This window comes from Hordeum vulgare, chromosome 6H (genome assembly GCF_904849725.1).
Source record: "Hordeum vulgare subsp. vulgare chromosome 6H, MorexV3_pseudomolecules_assembly, whole genome shotgun sequence".
NCBI lineage: Eukaryota > Viridiplantae > Streptophyta > Magnoliopsida > Poales > Poaceae > Hordeum > Hordeum vulgare.
The window spans coordinates 133,786,434-133,809,737 of NC_058523.1; the positions used below are offsets into that span (position 1 = coordinate 133,786,434).

Below are 23,304 nucleotides of genomic sequence, written 5' to 3' on the forward strand. Positions count from 1 at the left end.
AAAAAAATAACGTTTCACTTTACAGAAACATTCCTTTTTGCTCTCAGCGCCTTATCCACACACGCTCGCTCCGGTGGCCAGAGGTGGGTTGAGCGAAGAGCACAGAAGTTGGCGGCGGAGGAGATCCTCCCGGCGGCGGTCGGGCGTTGGGCCGCAATTAGGCAGGGCGGCGCTGGGGAGGTCGTACCGCCGGCCACACACGCTCGCTCCAGTGGCCACAGGTGAGTTACGCGAAGAGTAGAGAAGTTGTGGCGGGGCGATGTGGATCCTATAGGGACGGCCTGGATCTACACGGGGTTGAGGAGGGCAGCGCTCCCAGGGGTTCACTGTTGGACTTGAGCTCGGTACAACATCCATGGGAGCTTGAGGTCCTGTGGCAACGAGAAGAGAGGAGGAGTTAAGGGAGAGAGAGAAGAAATAGGAAGGAGGGAGAAGAAGGAGAAGGGAGCATAGGGCAGGGGCGTCGTGGCTTGCTGTTGTTGCTCGCCCGATGCAGGCGGTGTTGGAATTATGCCCTAGAGGCAATGATAAATAAGTTATTATTATAATTCCTGTATCAAGATAATCGTTTATTATCCATGCTATAATTGTATTGAATGAAAACTTAGATACATGTGTGGATACATAGACAAAACATTGTCCCTAGCAAGCCTCTAGTTGGCTAGCCAGTTGATCGAGGATAGTCAGGGTCTTTTGACTATGTACAAGGTGTTGTTGCTTGATAACTGGATCACATCATTGGGAGAATCATGTGATGGACCAGACCCAAACTAATAGACGTAGCATGTTGATCGTGTCATTTTGTTGCTACTGTATTCTGCGTGTCAAGTATTTATTCCTATGACCATGAGATCATATAACTCACTGACACCGGAGGAATGCTTTGTGTGTATCAAACGTCACAACGTAATTGGGTGGCTATAAAGATGCTCTACAGGTATCTCCGAAGGTGTCCGTTGAGTTAGTATAGATCAAGACTGGGATTTGTCACTCCGTGTGACGGAGAGGTATCTCGGGGCCCACTCGGTAATACAACATCACACACAAGCCTTGCAAGCAATGTAACTTAGTGTAAGTTGCGGGATCTTGTATTACAGAACGAGTAAAGAAACTTGCCAGTAAACGAGATTGAAATAGGTATGCGGATACTGACGATCGAATCTCGGGCAAGTAACATACCGAAGGACAAAGGGAATGACATACGGGATTATATGAATCCTTGGCACTGAGGTTCAAACGATAAGATCTTCGTAGAATATGTAGGATCCAATATGGGCATCCAGGTCCCGCTATTGGATATTGACCGAGGAGTCCTTCGGGTCATGTCTACATAGTTCTCGAACCCGCAGGGTCTGCATACTTAAGGTTCAACGTTGTTTTATGCGTATTTGAGTTATATGGTTGGTTACCGAATGTTGTTCGGAATCCCGGATGAGATCACGGACGTCACGAGGGTTTCCGGAATGGTCCGGAGACGAATATTGATATATAGGATGACCTCATTTGATTACCGAAAGGTTTTCGGAATTACCGGGAATGTACCGGGAATGACGAATGGGTTCCGGATGTTCACCGGGAGGGGGGGCAGCCCATCCCGGGGAAGCCCATAGGCCTTAGGGGTGCCGCACCAGCCCTTAGTGGGCTGGTGGGCAAGCCCAGAGAGGCCCCTGCGCAGGAGATAAGAAAATCAAAGAGAAAAAAAGGGGAAGTGGGAAGGAAGGGAAGGACTCCACCTTCCAATCCTAGTTGGACTAGGATTGGAGAAGGAATCCTCCTCCCCCCCCCCCTTCGTCCGAACCCGTTGGGGCCTCTTGTGCCCCAAGGCAAGGCCCCTCCCCTCCCACCTATATATACGGAGGTTTTAGGGCTGATTTGAGACAACTTTTCCACGGCAGCCCGACCACATACCTCCACGGTTTTTTCCTCTAGATCGCGTTTCTGCGGAGCTCGGGCGGAGCCCTGCTGAGATTAGATCACCACCAACCTCCGGAGCGCCGTCACACTGCCGGAGAACTCATCTACATCTCCGTCTCTCTTGCTGGATCAAGAAGGCCGAGATCATCGTCGAGCTATACGTGTGTTGAACGCGGAGGTGCCGTCCGTTCGGCACTAGACCGGAGTGGATCGTGGGACGGATCGCGTGACGGTTCGTGGGACGGTTCGCGGGGCGGATCGAGGGACGTGATGACGTTCCACTACATCAACCGCGTTTATTTACGCTTCTGCTGTGCGATCTACAAGGGTACGTAGATCTGAAATCCCCCTCGTAGATGAACATCACCATGATAGGTTTGCGTGCGCGTAGGAAATTTTTTGTTTCCCATGCGACGTTCCCCAACAGTGGCATCATGAGCTAGGTTCATGCGTAGATGTCTTCTCGAGTAGAACACAAAAATTTTTGTGGGCGGTGATGTGCGATTTGCTGCCCTCCTTAGTATTTTCTTGATTGCGCGGTATTGTTGGATCGAAGCGGCTCGAACCGGCATTACTCGTACGCTTACGAGAGACTGGTTTCATCGCTACGAGTAACTCCGTTGCTCAAAGATGACTGGCGAGTGTCAATTTCTCCAAATTTAGTTGAATCGTATTTGACCGAGGAGGTCCTTGGATGAGGTTAAATAGCAATTCATATATCTCCATTGTGGTGTTTGCATAAGTAAGATGCAATCCTACTAGATACCCATGGTCACCACGTAAAACATGCAACAACAATTAGAGGACGTCTAACTTGTTTTTGCAGGGTATGCTTGTGATGTGATATGGCCAACGATGTGATGTGATATATTGGATGTATGAGATGATCATGTTGTAATAGTTAATATCGACTTGCACGTCGATGGTACGGCAACCGGCAGGAGCCATAGGGTTGTCTTTAAACTAACGTTTGTGCTTGCAGATGCGTTTACTATATTGCTAGGATGTATCTTTAGTAGTAATAGCATGAGTAGCACGACAAACCCGATGGCAACACGTTGATGGAGATCATGGTGTGGCGCCGGTGACAAAGAAGATCGTGCCGGTGCTTTGGTGATGGAGATCAAGAAACACGTGATGATGGCCATATCATGTCACTTATGAATTGCATGTGATGTTAATCCTTTTATGCACCTTATTTTGCTTAGAACGATGGTAGCATTATGAGGTGATCTCTCACTAAAATTTCAAGACGAAATTGTGTTCTCCCCGACTGTGCACCGTTGCCACATTTCGTCGTTTCGAGACACCACGTGATGATCGGGTGTGATAGACTCAACGTTCACATACAACGGGTGCAAAACAGTTGCACACGCGGAACACTCGGGTTAAGCTTGACGATCCTAGCATGTGCAGACATGGCCTCGGAACACATGAGACTGAAAGGTCGATCATGAATCATATAGTTGATATGATTAGCATAGGGATGCTTACCACTGAAACTATCCTCAACTCACGTGATGATCGGACTTGAGCTAGTGGAATTGGATCATGAACCACTCAAATGACTAGAGAGATGTATTTTTTGAGTGGGAGTTTAGCAAGTAATTTGATTAAGTTAAACTCTAATTATCTTGAACATAGTCTAAGTCCACTTTGAATATATTTGTGTTGTAGATCATGGCTCACGCGACAGTCACCCTGAATTTTAATACGTTCCTAGAGAAAGCTAAGTTGAAAGATGATGGAAGCAACTTTGTAGACTGGGCTCATAATCTTAAGTTGATCCTACAAGCTGGGAAGAAGGATTATGTCCTTAATGCTGCGTTAGGAGATGAACCACCCGCTACGGCTGACCAAGATGTTAAGAACGCTTGGTTATCACGTAAGGAAGACTACTCAGTAGTTCAATGTGCAGTCTTGTATGGCTTAGAATCGGGACTTCAACGTCGCTTTGAGCGTCATGGAGCATATGAGATGTTCCAGGATTTGAAGTTTATCTTTCAGAAGGACGCCCGGATCGAGAGGTATGAGACCTCCGATAAATTCTATGCTTGCAAGATGGAGGAGAATTCGTCCGTCAGTGAACACGTGCTCAAAATGTCTGGGTACTCAAACTGTCTAGCTGACCTGGGGATTGAACTCCCGCAAGAGGCTATCACTGACAGAATTCTTCAATCACTGCCGCTAAGCTATAAGGGCTTTGTGTTGAACTACAACATGCAAGGGGTGAACAAGTCACCCGGCGAGTTGTTCGCGATGCTGAAAGTCGCAGAGTCAGAACTCCGTAAAGAACATCGAGTGTTGATGGTGAATAAGACCACTAGTTTCAAGAGAAACGACAAAGGAAAGAAGGGTAATTCAAAGAAGAGCGGCAAACCTGTTGCCAATCCGATGAAGAAACCCAAAGCTGGACCTAAGCCTGAAACGGAGTGCTATTATTGCAAGGGTATGGGTCACTGGAAGCGCAACTGCCCCAAGTATCTGGCTGATAAGAAGGCGTCCAAAGAAAAATCAGGTATATTTGATATACATGTTATTGATGTGTACTTAACCAGCTCTCGTAGTAGTGCCTGGGTATTCGATACCGGTTCTATTGCTCATATTTGCAACTCGAAACAGGAATTGCGGAATAGGCGAAGGCTGGCGAAAGATGAAGTGACGATGCGCATGGGAAATGGTTCCAAGGTTGATGCAATCGTCGTCGGCACAGTTTCACTTCAGTTACCATCATGATTAGTTATGAACGTGAATAATTTTTATTTAGTGCCTGCGTTGAGCATGAACATTATATCTAGATCTTGTTTATTGCAAGACGGTTACTCGTTTAAGTGAGAGAATAATGGTTGTTCTATTTCTATGAGTAATATCTTTTATGGTCATGCACCCAATGTGAGAGGATTGTTCATATTGAATCTTGATAGTGATAATACACATATACATAACATTGGGACCAAAAGAGTTAGAGTTAACAATGATAGCGCCATGTTTTTGTGACACTGCCGCTTAGGTCATATTGGTGTAAAGCGCATGAAGAAACTCCATACTGATGGACTTTTGGAGTCACTTGACTTTGATTCACTTGACACATGCGAACCATGCCTCATGGGCAAGATGACTAAAACTCCGTTCTCCGGAACAATGGAGTGTGCAAGTGACTTGTTGGAAATCATACATACCGATGTGTGTGGTCCGATGAGCGTGGAGGCACGTGGCGGCTATCATTATTTTCTCACCTTCACTGACGATTTGAGTAGATATGGTTATGTCTACTTAATGAAGCACAAGTCTGAAACATTTGAAAAGTTCAAGCAATTTCAGAGTGAAGTTGAAAATCATCGTAACAAGAAGATCAAATTCCTAAGGTCTGGTCATGGGGGTGAATATCTGAGTTTCGAGTTTGGTGCTCACTTAAGACAATGTGGAATTGTTCCACAGTTGACACCGCCTGGAACACCACAGCGTAATGGTGTGTCCGAACGTCGTAATCGTACTTTATTAGAGATAGTGCGATCTATGATGTCTCTTACCGATCTGCCGTTATTGTTTTGGGGTCATGCATTAGAAACAGCTGCATTCACTTTAAATAGGGCACCATCAAAATCCGTTGAGACGACACCATACGAATTGTGGTATGGCAAAAGACCAAAGTTGTCATTTTTAAAGTTTGGGGATGTGATGCTTATGTCAAAAAGCTTCAGCCTGAAAAGCTAGAACCCAAAGCGGAAAAGTGCATCTTCATAGGTTACCCGAAAGAGACAGTTGGGTACACCTTCTATCTCAAATCCGAGGGCAAAGTGTTTGTTGCTAAGAATGGAGCTTTTCTCGAGAAGGAGTTTCTCTCGAGAGAATTGAGTGGGAGGAAGATAGAACTTGATGAGGTTATCGAACCTCTCATCCCTCTGGATGGTGGCGCAGGGCAAGGGGAAACCCCTGTCGTTACGACGCCGGTTGAGGAGGAAGTTAATGATGATGATCATGAAACTCCGGATCAAGTTCCTATCAAACCTCGCAGGTCGACGAGACCTCATAGTACTCCAGAGTGGTACTGTAATCCCGTGTTATCAATTATGTTGTTAGACAACAATGAGCCTGCGAATTATGAAGAAGCAATGGTGGGCCCGGATTCCAACAAATGGCTGGAGGCCATGAAGTCCGAGATAGGATCCATGTATGAAAACAAAGTGTGGACTTTGGAAGTACTACCTGAGGGCCGCAAGGCTATTCAGAACAAATGGATCTTTAAGAAGAAGACTGACGCTGACGGTAATGTGACCGTTTATAAAGCTCGACTTGTGGCAAAGGGTTTTTCACAAGTTCAAGGAGTTGACTACGATGAGACGTTCTCACCTGTAGCGATGCTTAAGTCAGTCAGAATCATGTTAGCAATAGCTGCATTTTTCGATTATGAAATCTGGCAGATGGATGTCAGAACGGCGTTCCTTAACTGTTTTCTTAAGGAAGAATTGTATATGATGCAACCCGAAGGTTTTGTCGATCCTAAAAATGCTAACAAAGTATGCAAGCTCCAACGATCCATTTATGGACTGGTGCAAGCATCTCGGAGTTGGAATAAACGCTTTGATGAGGTGATCAAAGCATTTGGGTTTATACAAGTGGTTGAAGAATCTTGTATTTACAAGAAAGTGAGTGGGAGCTCTATGGCGTTTCTAATATTATATGTGGATGACATATTGCTGATTGGAAACAACGTTTAGTTTTTGGAGAGCATAAAGGATTAATTGAATAAAAGTTTCTCTATGAAGGACCTAGGAGAAGTTGCTTACATTCTAGGCATTAAGATCTATAGGGATAGATCAAAACGCGTGATAGGACTTTCACAAAGCACATACCTTGATAAAGTTTTGAAGAGGTTCAAAATGGAACAGTCCAAGAAGGGGTTCTTGCCAGTTTTACAAGGTATGAGATTGAGTTAGACTCAGTGCCCAGCAACTGATAAAGATAGAGAGCATATGAGCACCGTCCCCTATGCTTCATCCATAGGTTCTATCATATATGCAATGTTGTGCACTAGACCGGACGTTAGCCTGGCCATAAGTATGGCAGGCAGGTTCCAGAGTAATCCAGGAGTGGATCACTGGACGGCGGTCAAGAATATCCTGAAGTACCTGAAAAGGACTAAGGAGATGTTTCTCGTGTATGGAGGTCACGAAGAGCTCGCCGTAAAAGGTTACGTCGATGCAAGCTTTGACACGGATCCGGACGACTCTAAGTCGCAGACCGGATACGTATTTATTCTTAATGGGGGTGCAGTAAGCTGGTGCAGTTCCAAGCAAAGCATCGTAGCTGATTCTACATGTGAAGCGGAGTACATGGCTGCCTCGGAGGCGGCTAAGGAGGGTGTCCAGATGAAGCAGTTCATGACGGATCTTGGAGTAGTGCCAAGCGCACTGAATCCAATAACCATGTTCTGTGACAACACGGGTGCCATTGCCTTAGCAAAGGAACCACGGTTTCACAAGAAGGCCAGACACATCAAACGACGCTTCAACCTCATCCGCGACTACGTCGAAGGGGAGGACGTAAATATATGCAAGGTGCACACGGATCTGAATGTAGCAGACCCGCTGACTAAACCTCTTCCACGGGCAAAGCATGGTCAACACCAGAACTGTATGGGTGTTAGATTTATTTTCGCACGGTGACGTGAGGGCTAGATTATTGACTCTAGTGCATGTGGGAGACTGTTGGAATTATGCCCTAGAGGCAATGATAAATAAGTTATCATTATAATTCCTGTATCAAGATAATCGTTTATTATCCATGCTATAATTGTATTGAATGAAGACTTAGATACATGTGTGGATACATAGACAAAACATTGTCCCTAGCAAGCCTCTAGTTGGCTAGCCAGTTGATCGAGGATAGTCAGGGTCTTCTGACTATGTACAAGGTGTTATTGCTTGATAACTGGATCACATCATTGGGAGAATCATGTGATGGACCAGACCCAAACTAATAGACGTAGCATGTTGATCGTGTCATTTTGTTGCTACTGTTTTCTGCGTGTCAAGTATTTATTCCTATGACCATGAGATCATATAACTCACTGACACCGGAGGAATGCTTTGTGTGTATCAAACGTCACAACGTAATTGGGTGGCTATAAAGATGCTCTACAGGTATCTCCGAAGGTGTCCGTTGAGTTAATATGGATCAAGACTGGGATTTGTCACTCCGTGTGACGGAGAGGTATCTCGGGGCCCACTCGGTAATACAACATCACACACAAGCCTTGCAAGCAATGTACCTTAGTGTAAGTTGCGGGACCTGTATTGCGGAATGAGTAAAGAGACTTGCCGGTAAACGAGATTGAAATAGGTATGCGGATACTGACGATCGAATCTCGGGCAAGTAACATACCGAAGGACAAAGGGAATGACATACAGGATTATATGAATCCTTGGCAGTGAGGTTCAAACGATAAGTTCTTTGTAGAATATGTAGGATCCAATATGGGCATCCAGGTCCCGCTATTGGATATTGACCGAGGAGTCCTTCGGGTCATGTCTACATAGTTCTCAAACCCGCAGGGTCTGCACACTTAAGGTTCGACATTGTTTTATGCGTATTTGAGTTATATGGTTGGTTACCGAATGTTGTCCGGAGTCTCGGATGAGATCACGGACGTCACGAGGGTTTCCGGAATGGTCCGGGGACGAAGATTGATATATAGGATGACCTCATTTGATTACCGGAAGGTTTCCGGAATTACCGGGAATGTACCGGGAATGACGAATGGGTTCTGGATTTTCACCGGGGGGCAGCCCACCCCGGGGAAGCCCATAGGCCTTAGGGGTGCTGCACCATCCCTTAGTGGGCTGGTGGGCAAGCCCAGAGAGCCCCCTGCGCAGGAAATAAGAAAATCAAAGAGAAAAGAAAAAAGGGGAAGTGGGGAGGAAGGACTCCACCTTCCAATCCTAGTTGGACTAGGATTGGAGGAGGAATCCTCCTCCCCCCCTTCGGCCGAACCCCTTGGGGCCTCTTGTGCCCCAAGGTAAGGCCCCTCCCCTCCCACCTATATATACGGAGGTTTTAGGGCTGATTTGAGACAACTTTTCCACGGCAGCCCGACCACATACCTCCACGGTTATTCCTCTAGATCGCGTTTCTGCGGAGATCGAGCGGAGCCCTGCTGAGATTAGATCACCACCAACCTCCGGAGGGCCGTCACGTTGCCGGAGAACTCATCTACCTCTCCGTCTCTCTTGCTGGATCAAGAAGGCCGAGATCATCGTCGAGCTGTACGTGTGCTGAACGCGGAGGTGCCGTCCGTTCGGCACTAGATCGGAGCGGATCGTGGGAAGGATCGCGTGACGGTTCGCGGGGCGGATCGAGGGACATGAGGACGTTCCACTACATCAACCGCATTTATTAACGCTTCCGCTGTGCGATCTACAAGGGTACGTAGATCTGAAATCCCCTCGTAGATGAACATCACCATGATAGGTTTGCGTGCGTGTAGGAAATTTTTTGTTTCCCATGCGACATTCCCCAACAGGCGGCTCAGGCGCTCGTGCAGTTCCATGGGAGGAGCACGTGTGGGAGGAGCTCGTGGATGGCCGGATGGATGGTAGAGAGGAAAAAGAGCAGCGCTGCTGGGAGGATTGGTTAAGGACCACACAGTGGGAAGTTCTTGGTGGGGATTCTTTTTGCTGTGGGTTGCTTTCTTTTAGTGGATTAATCAACGAGAAGCTGCTGGATTTTTTTGAGAAAAAGAAACTGCTAGATGTTGTTATGCGTGTTACTAGCTGCTAGGAGCTTTGCACCGATTGCAAACAAATATTCTAAATGAGAACCGATATATTTACATGTTGTTGTTTGTTGTTACAGTCGTAGTTTAATATTCATGCCTACTATATCATCACATATAATAACTAAAATAAGTGAAATATAGGAAATAAATACTACCTTTCGAAATTACTTGTCGCATAAATAACATATTCTCAAAAAAAAGTGAGCTCACCGGGACTTACTGATAATTAACATATCCTCAAAAAAAATCTAAATGAGCACCCATATAATTATTTGAGGTCATTTGTTATTACTGTAATGGTTTAATGTTCATGTCTACTATATCATCAAATACAATAATTAAAAATGAGTGAAATATTAGAATAATTATTTCTTAGGGAAGAACATATTTGGAGCTCACCTGGACTTGGTGACAATTAAGATATCCTTAACTCAGGATGTAGCCGACGTTCTTGGTGAGACACGGAGAAGAAAAGGAGGGATGAAGAGTAGAGAGAATGTAACAACGGTGCATCTTGCTCACGTCCTATTTCGTCCCACACGCCAGTTGGGGGGGGGGCTCCATTTTACCATCTCTCTCGTTGCTCTGTGTGTCCTAATCATGATCCCAACGAGGCCCAATAATAATGTCCAGGAAAGTGGCCATGTGTGGCGTGGGATGTGTGCTCCTACTGCTGGCGGCAACAACGTGTCAACAAAAGAGCGCCACACATGATAAACTTTTTACATTCTGGACATTATATTTCAAAGTAGGAAAAATTTAAATATGAATTAATGTTAATGGGGATTCCGGGGAGAGAAGAAGAACGATAGGACAATACGTGGACGCATGGGATGGGTTACAATGTCCTCCGTTACAATGCACGGGCATTTGTGTTAGTATATATTAAGATAACAAATCTGGAACGAATTTGACTACATGTATTGAAGGTAATATATTAGAAGCATCACTCAAGAATAAATTCGCCCACCTATTTCGTTTTTCGGAGGACACATGTCAAAACACTTGGACGTAAAAATTCCAAAAAATGAGGAAATTCAAGCCTTTCGGTCTTCAGTGTCTGTAGTTAATACTCCATCCGTTTCTAAATATAAGTATTTTTAAAGATTTTATTAAAGAACTACATACAAAATAAAATGAGTGAATCTACACTCTAAAATATGTCTATATACAACCGTATGTAGTTTTTTAGTTAAACCTCTAAGAAAACTTATATTTAGAAACTCAGAGAGTATATACTAAGAGGGCAAATCTGAAATGAATTTATCTACATGTATTTAAGATAATATATATTAGGACCATCAGGATTGAATTTGTCCACCTATTTTATTTCTCGGAGGACATGTGTCAAAACACTAAGGCCTTGTTTGGCATAAGTGGTTTTCAAGCCCCCAAGGAGGTGGGGATTCTAGGGGATTTGATGAATCCTTCTTTTTCACTCAATCCTCTTGAATCCCTATTGCACGAGTTTCACTAGTACTCCCTCGATGCTTCAAAACCATTTGGTTTGAGGTGAATTTCAGTGGATTGAAGGGGTTTGCTCGCCACAAACCCTGTCTGCCAAATGGACATGCAGGGAATCGTGGGGTTTCTAGCCCCCTCGGTGATAATCCCCTAGAAACCTTCCCTAACCCTGCGCACCAAACAAGGCCTAAGGGGTGTAAAAAGAAAGTCCAGAAAAACCAGGAAATTCGAACCCTTCGGTCTCTAGAGTCTGTAGTATATTGCATCCGAGTAGAAAGCTAACCGTAAACCGAAGAGGCCCTTAGTTGCATCGCCCCTCAAATTTCTTCCTCTGCGTCACGTGCCGCCCTTCGTCGTTGCTGCCAGCACACCGGCAAATAGAAACCAAGGTAGAAGAAGGGCCCACGGCCGCTTTCTGCATCTGATCCACACCCACGTGCTGACTTTGCCAGGTACTGACACACAACGTTGTCGACCACTAAACACCGATAGGAGCGCTCAATTATGAAATATAACACCGATAGCCGAAACTAAGACGACAAAGGTGGAACAAATTACCATATAATTTACCAAATATATAGGTCCATTAAATTAGATAGCAATTATATGATAATATAATAAGGAACCCATGTTAACACATGAAAGCGACTGCGCCTGCAACTAGCAACGCTATCCAATGCTTAAGTAAGCGGTCGGTCTCTAGAGTCTGTAGTATTGAGTAGAAAGCTAGCAGTAAACCGAAGAGGCCCTTGGTTGCATCGAAACAACAGCCCCGCCCTGCACCAGCCACGGCCCCTCAAGTTTCTTCCTCCGCGTCACGTGCCTGTTAGCCAGTACATGTAACACTTAGTCAAGGTTGTTATAACCACTCCTACATCATAGGATCACTAGGAGAAATGGCCTAGTGCCACACAAATAGGGGTAGCCAACTCTATATATTGTACACTTTGTAACATCATTGTTTAAGGAATCACAACAGATATTCCAACTTGGTATCAGTTCTCCAGGTCCTCATGGCCTCTCTCGACACCTCTGCGTCGCCGGTGTCCTCCGCCGCCACGAGCTCCGCCACCTCGCCGGGCTCCTCCTCCTTCGCCGCGGCACCTCCCACGGCCATGACCTCCTCCTCCTCCGCTGCCACACATCCCCGTTCATCTTCGGCACCGCCTCCGGCTCCCAATTCGCCCCTCTCTTCTCCTCCGGCGCCACCATATCCCCTGCTGCCCCTGCCGCCGCACCACGCCATCCCATCTTCGGCGACCACATCACCAACCACATCAAATTCCTTCTCAATCCGGCCGATCATAACTACCACAAATGGAAGACCTTCTTCCTCATGGTCCTCCTCCGCTACGACGTTTCTTATCTCACCGAGCAACCCCCTCCCCCCCAACGCCCCGCCTGCCTACCTTGAGCTGGATGCGCATGTCGTGCTCTGGATCTATGCCACCCTCTCCGACACGATGTGTGACCATGTCGTCGGCGCCACAACCACCTTCGCCCTCTGGCACAAGATCAAGGACTTCTTCCTTGCAAATCGTGCCGCCCGCTACATGTCTCTCAATCGCCAGTACCGCAATCTCAAGCAGGGCGATCTCTCCGTCTCTGAATACGCGTGACGCATGAAGCTTCTCACCGACAGCCACGCTGATATTGATCCCGCCGTCACCGAGGTGGACCTCACCACCTAATTTCTTCACAGGCTGGACAAGCGTCTCGACACCATCCGCGTCGTCCTCGGCGATCAGGATCTCCCCTTCGACACGGTTCTCTCCCATATCACCCTCGCCGAGGAGTCCCAAGCGCAGCGTGCGGCCGACGAGAGCGCCTCGGCCTTCGCTCTAACGGGTGGATCACCCTCCGGCGCCAACTCCGCTCCGGATGGACGCCCCTCCTCCGACCGGCCCTCTGACACTCCACACGGCGACCGCGGTGGCCACGGCACTCCTCATCCATCTCCTTCGCTCTCTGTGCGCGGACGTGGTGACCGTGGCGGCCGTGGACGTGGCCATGGCCGTGGCCGCGGCGACAACTCCGGACGCCACCCCGCTCCACCTGCCGCTCCCTTCACTGGCTACTTCGCCCCGTACAGCATGGCGCTGCCACCTCCTCGGCCAGGCTGGATTCCTCCGAACGCTGCGGGCGTCCTTGGTCCATGCCCTGGCTCCCACGCGCAGGCATACCCTATGCTCTCGTCACCACCGCCATCCTTCTATCCACCTCCTTCTCCTTCATGGGAGCACGCCGCCATGCTCAACGCCGCCTACAGCGGTGGCGGGTTCCCCTCTCAGCCTGCACCAGAGTGGTACCTCGACAGCAGCGCGTCCTCCCGCGTGACAGGAAACCAAGGTAACCTCACCAAGCATAATCATTCTTTAAAGCATACACCTTCGAGCATCCTTGTCGGCAATGGTAACCACCTTCCCGTCACCGCTTCCGGCTCCACAACACTTCACCCCTACGAATTTCGCCTCACCGACGTACTCGTTTCACCAACGGTCGTCACTAGCCTCATCTCCGTTTGCCGTTTCACTCGCGATAATTCATGCTCTATTGAATTTTACCCATTTGGTTTTCTTGTGAAGGATCTTCGCACCCGGAGGGTTCTAATGATCTCCGCTAGTCACGGCGACCTCTACCCATTCTACGGCAACAAACGGACGCCTCCCTCCATCTTCGCCATCTCCTCGGCGGATCTTTGGCATCGTCGGCTCGGCCATCCTGGCGCCCACTCCATGTCCACCATTACCAACGATTTTCTTAGCACTTGTAATAAGGCCCCGCACTCTCCTTGTACTGCTTGCCAATTAGGCCGCCAACCCCGCCTCCCTTTATCTTCCTCCTTTAGCAAAACCTTTGCTCCCTTTGATTTAATACATTGTGATTTGTGGACATCGCCTGTTATTAGCTTCTCGGGTTACCAATACTATCTGGTTGTCCTTGATGATTTTACACACTACTCGTGGTCGTTTCCTCTACGCAACAAGTCCGACACCTCCTCCACCCTTCAACGCTTCTTCACTTTCGTCAACACACAGTACAATGTCGTCATCAAAGCTATGCAATGTGATAACGGTGGTGAGTTCATCAACACGTCGCTTCACACCTTCTTCTCCTCCAACGGCATTGCCTACCGCTTTTCCTGCCCGCACACCTCCCCGCAGAACGGCAAAGCCGAGCGTCTCCTTCGAACAACAAATGACATTGTTCGCACTCTTCTATTCCAAGCAAATATCACACCACCGTTTTGGGTCAAAGCCTTGCATACGGCCACATATCTCCTTAATCGCCGACCCTCCCGTGCCATCAATAACACCACTCCTTTCTTTCTTCTTCACGCCACTAATCCTACCTATGATCATATGTGGGTGTTCGGCTGTCTTTGCTTTCCAAACACGTCCGCCACCATGGAGCACAAGCTCTCCCCTCGCTCCTCTCCATGTATCTTCCTCGGCTACCCTCTTGAGCACAAGGGGTACCGCTGTTACGACTTAAAAAACCGCCGTGTGATTGTCTCTCGTCACGTCATTTTTGACGAGACCACGTTCCCATACACTCCGCCCGCACCGCCGCCGCAGTCCTCCCCGGCCACACCGGATCCCCAGCGACAAACCCAATCCACCTTGGATCCCCCGCCCGCGTCTGCTGCGCCTTGGACTTCTGCGCCGCAACCACCTGCGCCACCATGCACCCAATCCGCGCTTTGTCCCGTCCCACCAGATACACCCACCCACCCGACCGATTCCCACGCCACATCTACCTCGCCTGCTGTGCCTCATCCTTCGCCATCTCCTAGCGCCCCACCTGACCGCGGATCCACCTCGCTCTCCACGCCGGTCGGCTCCGACTCCCACGCACCGTCCCCCTCTGTCGCCCCGCTCGTGGACCCAGTCGTATCTACCTCGAACTCCGGGGCATGCACCACCAATACGCCGTCTCCACGTCTCCCTCGCCATGCAGTGCCGGCCAACCCCCCACGTAACTCTCACACCATGCAAACCCGCTCCAAACGTGGCTTCTGCATGCCGCGTCGCCTCTTCCTCGCTGACGCCTCCACCACCATCTCACCCATCCCTGCTTCCTACAAATCAGCTCTCCGTGACCCCCATTGGAGACATGCGATGCACGAAGAGTTTGATGCTTTAATCCATAATTCTACTTGGTCTCTGGTTCCCAAACCTGCAGGTGTCAACATCGTCACGGGCAAGTGGATCTACCGTCACAAGTTTCATACCGATGGCAGCCTTGCACGCTACAAAGCGCGTTGGGTTGTTCGCGGATTCACCCAACAGGAAGGTATTGACTATGAAGAAACCTTCAGCCCCGTGGTTAAACCCTCCACCATTCGTGTCGTCCTATCCCTCGCCACGTCTCGCTCCTGGCCTATCCACCAGCTCGATGTCAAAAACGCCTTCCTTCATGGTGATCTCAAGGAGGTCGTCTACTGCTCCCAACCCGCCGGGTTTGTTGACCCCAACCGTCCGGATCATGTGTGCTTACTCCGCAAGTCACTCTACGGGCTGAAACGGGCTCCACACACTTGGTTTCTTCGTTTCAAGTCTTTCCTCTTGACACTCGGTTTCACCAGTTCCAAGAGTGACTCCTCTCTCTTCATACTCCACCACGGCACATCCATCGCCTATCTTCTCGTATATGTCGACGACATCATCCTCACCGCCAATACACCTCATACACTACATGCCATTATCACTTCCCTCAAACGGGAATTCTCCATCACAGATCTCGGTGACCTCCATCATTTTCTCGGTGTCAATGTCACTCCCAACAGCTCTGGTCTCTTTCTCAGCCAACAGCAATACACACTTGAGATCCTCGATCGCGCCGACATGCTGAACTGCAAACCGGTTTCCACGCCCATTGACACCACCTCCAAACTCTCGGCCGCTGAAGGTAGCCTCCTCTCCAACCCCACATACTATCGCAGCATCGTAGGCGCCCTGCAATACCTAACTCTCACACGTCTTGATATTGCCTATGCGGTCCAACAAATATGTCTCTTCATGCACTCCCCACGCGATACCCACATGCGCCTCGTCAAGCGGATTGTGCGTTACCTCCAGGGTACATCACACTATGGGATTCAGCTTTACAAATCATCCTCTACGGACCTCATTGCATATACGGATGCCGACTGGGCGGGCTGCCCTGACACCCGCAAGTCTACATCCGGTTTTTGCGTGTTCCTTGGCGATAACATTGTCTCCTGGTCCTCCAGGCGGCAGCCAACGGTGTCCAGATCCAGTGCGGAGGCCGAGTATCGTGGTGTCGCGAACTGCGTGGCTGAGTCTTGTTGGCTACGGCAGTTGCTCCACAAACTACGTTTTCTCCTCCAGCTCGTGCAACCGTGGTATATTGTGACAATGTCAGCGCCACTTATCTGGCTTCCAACCCAGTTCAGCATCAAAGGACGAAGCACATCGAGATTGACTTGCACTTCGTCCGCGACAGAGTAGCTCTCGGTGAGGCACGGGTGCTTCACGTTCCCTCGAGCTCCCAGTTTGCCGACTTGTTCACCAAAGGCCTACCGTCTCAAGTGTTCCATGAGTTTCGGGACAGCCTGAACGTCCTTCCCCACGACGTTCCGGCTGAGGGGGGGTGTTAGCCAGTACATGTAACACTTAGTCAAGGTTGTTATAACCACTCCTACATCATAGGATCATTAGGAGAAATGGCTGTGCCACACAAATAGGGGTAGCCAAATCTATATATTGTACACTTTGTAACATCATTGTTTAAGGAATCACAACAGATATTCCAACTGTGCCGTCCCTTCGTCGTCGCTACCAGCACACCAGCAGAGATAGGAACCAAGGTAGAAGAAGGGCGCGCGGCCGCTTTGTGCACGTGATCCACGCCCACGCGCTGACTTTGCTGGGTACCAGCACACAACGCTGTCGACCACTACCAAACATCTCTCAAAAATGACATCACCCAACGAAACTAGACAAGTCCCAATTGCCCACGAGGCTTACTCCAATCGGAATGGCCGGTTTCCTTCTCACTTTCTCGTGCTCTTCCTTCTTCATTAGGCCATTGATTGATGTTTTACCTCACCAACCAACAAGAACCTGGTTTTCACCGCAACGCAGCGCAGCCAACTCCACATTTCACGCAGCAACTACACCAGGAAATCCAGCATGTCCTCCCTTGGCTTGGCTCTGGTGCTGCTCGTCTCAATGGTCTCTCCGGCGACAACGAGGAGCTCCTGCTCCAAGCAGGAGGAAAACTCCCTTCTCCAGCTCCTCGCCGGGCTCTCACGGCACGGCGGCCTCGCCGCGTCGTGGCAGAGCAACACCCACTGCTGCGCATGGGAAGGGATCACATGCAACCAAGATGGAAAGGTCACCGATGTTTCGCTGGCTTCTCGAGGCCTCGAGGGGTCCATCTCGCCATTCCTCGGCAACCTCACCAGCCTCTTGCGCCTCAAGCTGTCGCGCAACTCACTGTCCGGCGACTTGCCGCTAGAGTTGGTTTCATCAAGCAGCATAATCGTCCTCGACGTCAGCTTCAACCGCCTCACAGGAGCGCTGCATGAGCTGCCATCTTCAACCCCTGCGCGGCCTCTGCAGGTAATGAACATCTCAAGCAACTTGTTTACAGGCCAATTTCCATCCACCACATGGAAAGCAATGGAGAATTTGGTCGCGCTCAATGCCAGCAACAACAGCTTTACTGGGCAGATACCAATGACGCTATGTGCGAGTGCGCCATCTTTGGCCGTGCTTGAGCTCAGTTTTAACAAATTCAGTGGAAATATCCCTCCAGGGCTCAGTAGTTGCTCCGTGCTGAAGATGCTCAGCGCTGGCTACAACAACCTCTGTGGGAATCTTCCAGTCGAGCTCTTCAATGTTACCTCATTAGAGCACCTCTCTTTGCCTAACAATTGGTTAGACGGAGCTGTCAATGGCATCAGCAAGCTCACAAATCTGGTCACCCTTGATCTAGGGGAGAATGGTTTCAGTGGCAACATTCCAGAGTCTATAGGTGATCTGAAGAGATTGGAGGAGCTGCATTTGGAACACAACAATATGTCAGGGGAGCTGCCAACAGCTCTAAGCAACTGCACAAATCTTGTAACAATTGACCTCAACACCAACCGCTTCAGTGGACAACTTAACGAGGTCAAGTTTGCGAGCCTGTCGAATCTAAGAAAATTAGATCTTCTTTTCAACAACTTCACCGGAACAATTCCAGAAAGCATATACTCCTGCAGCAAGCTGAGTGCACTACGGCTATCTTACAATCAATTCCATGGTCAATTGTCAGAAAAAATAAGCAATCTGAAGTCCCTCTCATTCCTATCACTTTCTAATAACTCGCTTACAAATATCACAAGGACGCTTCAGATCCTTAGTAGTTCCAAGAGCCTCACCACCCTTTATATTGGATGCAACTTCCTGCATGAGACCATGCCAGAGGATGACAGCATTATTGGTTTTGAGAACCTTCAGGTTCTTTCCATGAGTGAGTGTTCATTGTCTGGAACAATACCTGATTGGTTATCAAAGCTCACAAACTTAGGGATGCTATTTTTACAAAGCAATCAACTATCTGGACAGGTACCAGACTGGATCAGCAGCCTAAACTTGCTTTTCTATCTAGACATATCAAACAACAGCTTTACAGGGGAAATTCCAACAGCCTTAATGGAGATGCCAATGCTAAGATCAGACAAGACTGCAGCAAAGGTCTTCTTTGAGCTGCTTGTTTGGAACGAGAACACATTTATGCAATACCTCATGCTCAGTGCTTTTCCTAAAGTGCTTAATCTGGCCATCAATAATTTCACTGGTGTGATACCAGAGGAGATCGGACAGTTAAAAGGACTCATTTCACTCAACTTGAGCTCTAACAGGTTATCTGGAGAGATACCAAAACAGATCTGCAATCTGACGAACCTGCAGGTGCTTGACTTGTCTGGTAATCAACTCACTGGTACAATTCCAGCTGCATTGAAAAATCTGCACTTCCTTTCCAGATTCAACGTTTCTAATAATGACCTGGAAGGCCCTATTCCAAACGTGGGCCAGTTTAGCACATTTCCGGATTCTAGCTTTGGTGGAAACCCAAAACTGTGTAGCCCTATGATCCCAAACCATTGTGGTTCAGCAGAAGCAGGTCCGGTCTCCACAAAACACATTGGTAATGAGGTTATCTTTGCGATCGCCTTTGGTATTTTCTTTGGAGTAGGAGTCCTATATGATCAGATAGTCTTAAGCAGATATTTTGCTAAAGCCTTGTAATTGTCTCACTGCCCAAACCATGTGAGCTCAAGTGGTTCTCAGTTCAGCAAGATGATGTCAGTGGCTCCAGCCCCAGCAAGATAAAAAATCCCAGGAAAATCCGGTATCTCGAGCCATTGGCAATCTGTACCCCATGTAAATGAAAATCGTTAGCGAGTGAGTAAACATCAAGAGTGTGTAATTCCATTTATTATTTTAGAGAATGTATAACCAACCTTTTCACTATTTACTTTGCTAAAGGTGAGTGAATGTTCATCCAGGATCAGTGATGAATATATTCATGCAACCATGAGAAATTTGCAGTTTAGCATACTAACATGCAGTTGAGATTTAACTAATTAAGCAGACTGGCAATTTAATAGATTAATTAATTCATCATGGACAAAACAGGACGGAACCCTATAACTTGATACAGCTGCCATCTAACTCCAATCGAATACAAGATTGCAATTGTCCACAGCAAACAACATTCGCTGAGAGAAAAATTCAGAAACATCCACGAGATTATCAAGCAGAGATGCTGGAATTGGTACTGTTAGGAATAAGCAACTTGTATTCCCATGAGGTCATAGGCCGATATATATACATGTACATGTGGTGGACTATATGCAGGAAACCCCTTATATATTGGGATAAATACAAAAGGGTACATGGCTATATTATATATACTCTAACACCCCCCTCAAACTCATGATGGACGAACAACACTGAGTTTGGAGAGATAGAAGCCATGCTGCACTCTAGTCTGGGTCTTCGTCAGAAAATCCGCCAACTATAACTCGGAAGGCACATACTGAAGAGCAATATCCTGATCCTGCACACCAGCGAGCACGTAGAAAGCATCAACACCAATATGCTTGGTGAGCTCATGCTTCACAGGATCGCGCGCAATGCTAATAGCACCTATACTGTCAGAGAAGAGTAGAGTCGGTGTAGTGAGAGAAACACCAAAATCCTGAAGTAACCACCGTAACCAAGTCACCTCTGCCGTCAAAAGAGCCATCGCTCGCAACTCAGCCTCTGCACTCAAACGGGAAACTGCAATCTGTTTCTTCGTCTTTCAGGCAATGAGAGAACCACCAAGAAAAACACAGTAAGCAGAAAGTGAACAGCGATATGAAGGATCACTAGCCCACGTAGCATCCGAATAGGCTTGAAGCTGTAAAGAACTGGAGCGAGGAAAGAATAGACAGTGAGAGATCGTGCCCCGGAGATATCGGAGAACACGAAGGAGATGACTATAGTGAACCGAGGTGGGAGCGGAGACGAAATGACTCAGAATATGAACCGGATAAGAGATATCCGGACGAGTGACAGCTAGATAGACAAGACTGCGAACAAGATGACGATAACGCGTCGGGTTAGGCAGGGGATCACCATTAGTATCACGGAGGTGAACATTGAGCTCCATGGGAGTCTCAACAATGCGCTCGTCAGAAAGAGCAGCACGATCAAGAAGATCCTGGATATACTTTTGCTGGGATATAAAAAAGTCATCATAGGTAGAAGAGACTTCAATTCCAAGAAAGTAGCGAAGAGGTCCAAGATCAGGCATAAGAAACTGCTCACTAAGACGGGCCTTTACAAAGGCAATATACTCGGGGTCATCCCCAGTGATGATCATGTCATCAACATAGAGAAGAAGAAGAGTCCGACCACGAGGAGAAAGGTGAACAAACAATGCTGGATCATGAGCACTTGCTGAAAAACTAGCGGCAGTCACCAAAGAGGCAAAAGGCTCAAACCAGGCCTGGGGGCTTGCTTAAGGCCATAGAGAGAGCGACGAAGACGACATACCATGCCATCAGGGACAGAATACCCAGGTGGTGGCTGCATGTACACCTCCTCACTCGGCTCACCATTAAGAAAGGCATTCTTAACATCAAGCTGAGATATAGACCAGTGGCGTGCAGAGGCCACGACAAGAAGTGTACGAACAGTGGTCATATGGGCCATAGGAGCAAAAGTCTCGTCGTAATCACGACCATGCTCCTGCTGAAAACCACGAGCCACAAGACTAGCTTTGTAACGCTCAAGAGAACCATCGAAGCGAGTCTTAACCTTGTAGACCCACTTACAAGTGATGGGACGGACACCAGGAGGAAGGGAAACAAGATCCCATGTACCAGTGCGTTCAAGAGCAGCAATCTCCTCTGCCATCGCAAACTGCCATTCAGGATGAACAACAGCCTAACGATAAGAAGTCGACTCAAGAACAGCAGCACCAGCGGTGGGAAATCCAAGGCAATCAACAGGCGGACGAGGACGAGAACGCAAGCCATAGGTAGGCTGAGACGAGGATGACGACACATCCGCAGAGGCATCCACATGACGTGAACTACAAGCGTAACACTGAGGAAAAGATGAAACAATGCAAGGAGGAATCGCCAAGGTAGAATCGGGGGGTGACGACGAAGAAGTCACCGGAGATGAAGGTGCAGAATCTAGCGACATGCTAGGTGAGGAGACCGTGGAAGATGGTGGCAGCAAATTGACAAGAGGTGGAGAAGCAGAGGGAGCGGAACGAATAGGCGAAGACTCGATGGGGGTGATAGGTGTGTCAGGAAAAGTGAGGAAAGAGATATCCTCCACTGAAAAGGTCGAGGAAGATGGGCGTGGGTAGAAGGGACGAGACTCATCAAAAGTCACATCCCGAGAGATACGCATCCGACGACCGAGAGGATCCCAACAACGATAGCCCTTATGCTCATCACTATAGCCTAAGAAGACACACTCAACAGACTGAGCGGTCAGTTTGGTGCGTTCGCGAGGTGCAAGAAGAACATAGCAAACACAACCAAAAAAGCGAAGCATCGAATAATCGGGAGAACGATCAAAAAGACGCTCGAAAGGAACACCACCCTGTAGAGCAGCGGAAGGTTGTAGATTGATGAGATAGGTGGAGGTGGAGACGACCTCAGCCCAAAAATGAGGCGGGAGAGAGGCACAATCATCAATGCAGGAGCCGTCTCAAGAAGATGACGATGCTTTCGCTTAGCCACGCCATTCTGAGCGTGAGCACCAGGACAAGAGAATTGAGAGAGACTCCCTTGCTCAGCAAGAACACCACGCAACATCTTGGAAATATACTCGCCAGCAGAGTCAGCACGAAACACACGAATGGGCGAAGAGAACTAAGTGTGAACCAAGGCAGCAAAACGCTTATAAATAGACAACACCTCACTACGAGAATGTCAAGCCCAAAATGCGACTCTATCCTCAATTTGGCACGAGGGCCTCGTCAGGGATAGAAGCGCATCTCGTCGTGTCGCAAGAATGGATATCGTTACAAGTACATGTACTGAGAAGAAGAGATATATATAAAGAATTGGCTTACACTCGCCACATGCTACATCAGAGTCACATCAGTACATTACATAATCATCAAGAGTAAGAGCAGGGTCCGACTACGGACGAAAACAAACAAGAAAAAAATAAGTACGACGTCCATCCTTGCTATCCCAGGCTGCCGGCCTGGAACCCATCCTAGATCGACAAAGAAGAAGAAGAAGCAACTCCAAATGAACAATCAACGCGCTCGCGTCAAGTAACCTTTACCTGTACCTGCAACTGGTGTTGTAGTAATCTGTGAGCCACGGGGACTCAGCAATCTCATTTCCAAAGGCATCAAGACTAGCAAAGCTTAATAGGTGAGATGTGGTTAAGTGGTGAGGTTGCAGCAGCGGCTAAGCATATATTTGGTGGCTAACTTACGAGTACAAGAAATAAGAGGGGGAAGATCTACGCATAACGGACGTGAACTACTGATGATCAAATGAATGATCCTGAACACCTACCTACGTCAGACATAAGCCCACCGTGTCCTCGATCGGAGTAAGAACTCACGAAAGAGACAGTCACGGTTACGGACACAGTTGGCAAGTT

The 23,304-nt window shown here is 48.1% G+C and overlaps 1 protein-coding gene across 1 annotated transcript; it reads left to right on the top strand.

The window, feature by feature from the left end:
• The first annotated feature begins 16,805 nt into the window (after window positions 1-16,805).
• On the top strand, window positions 16,806-19,692 carry LOC123403002 (receptor-like protein 2). The gene has a single exon (XM_045096979.1). The coding sequence runs from the start codon at window positions 17,314-17,316 to the stop codon at window positions 19,417-19,419; it is 2,106 nt and encodes a 701-aa protein (XP_044952914.1). The 5' UTR covers window positions 16,806-17,313; the 3' UTR covers window positions 19,420-19,692.
• Window positions 19,693-23,304: the final 3,612 nt, after the last annotated feature.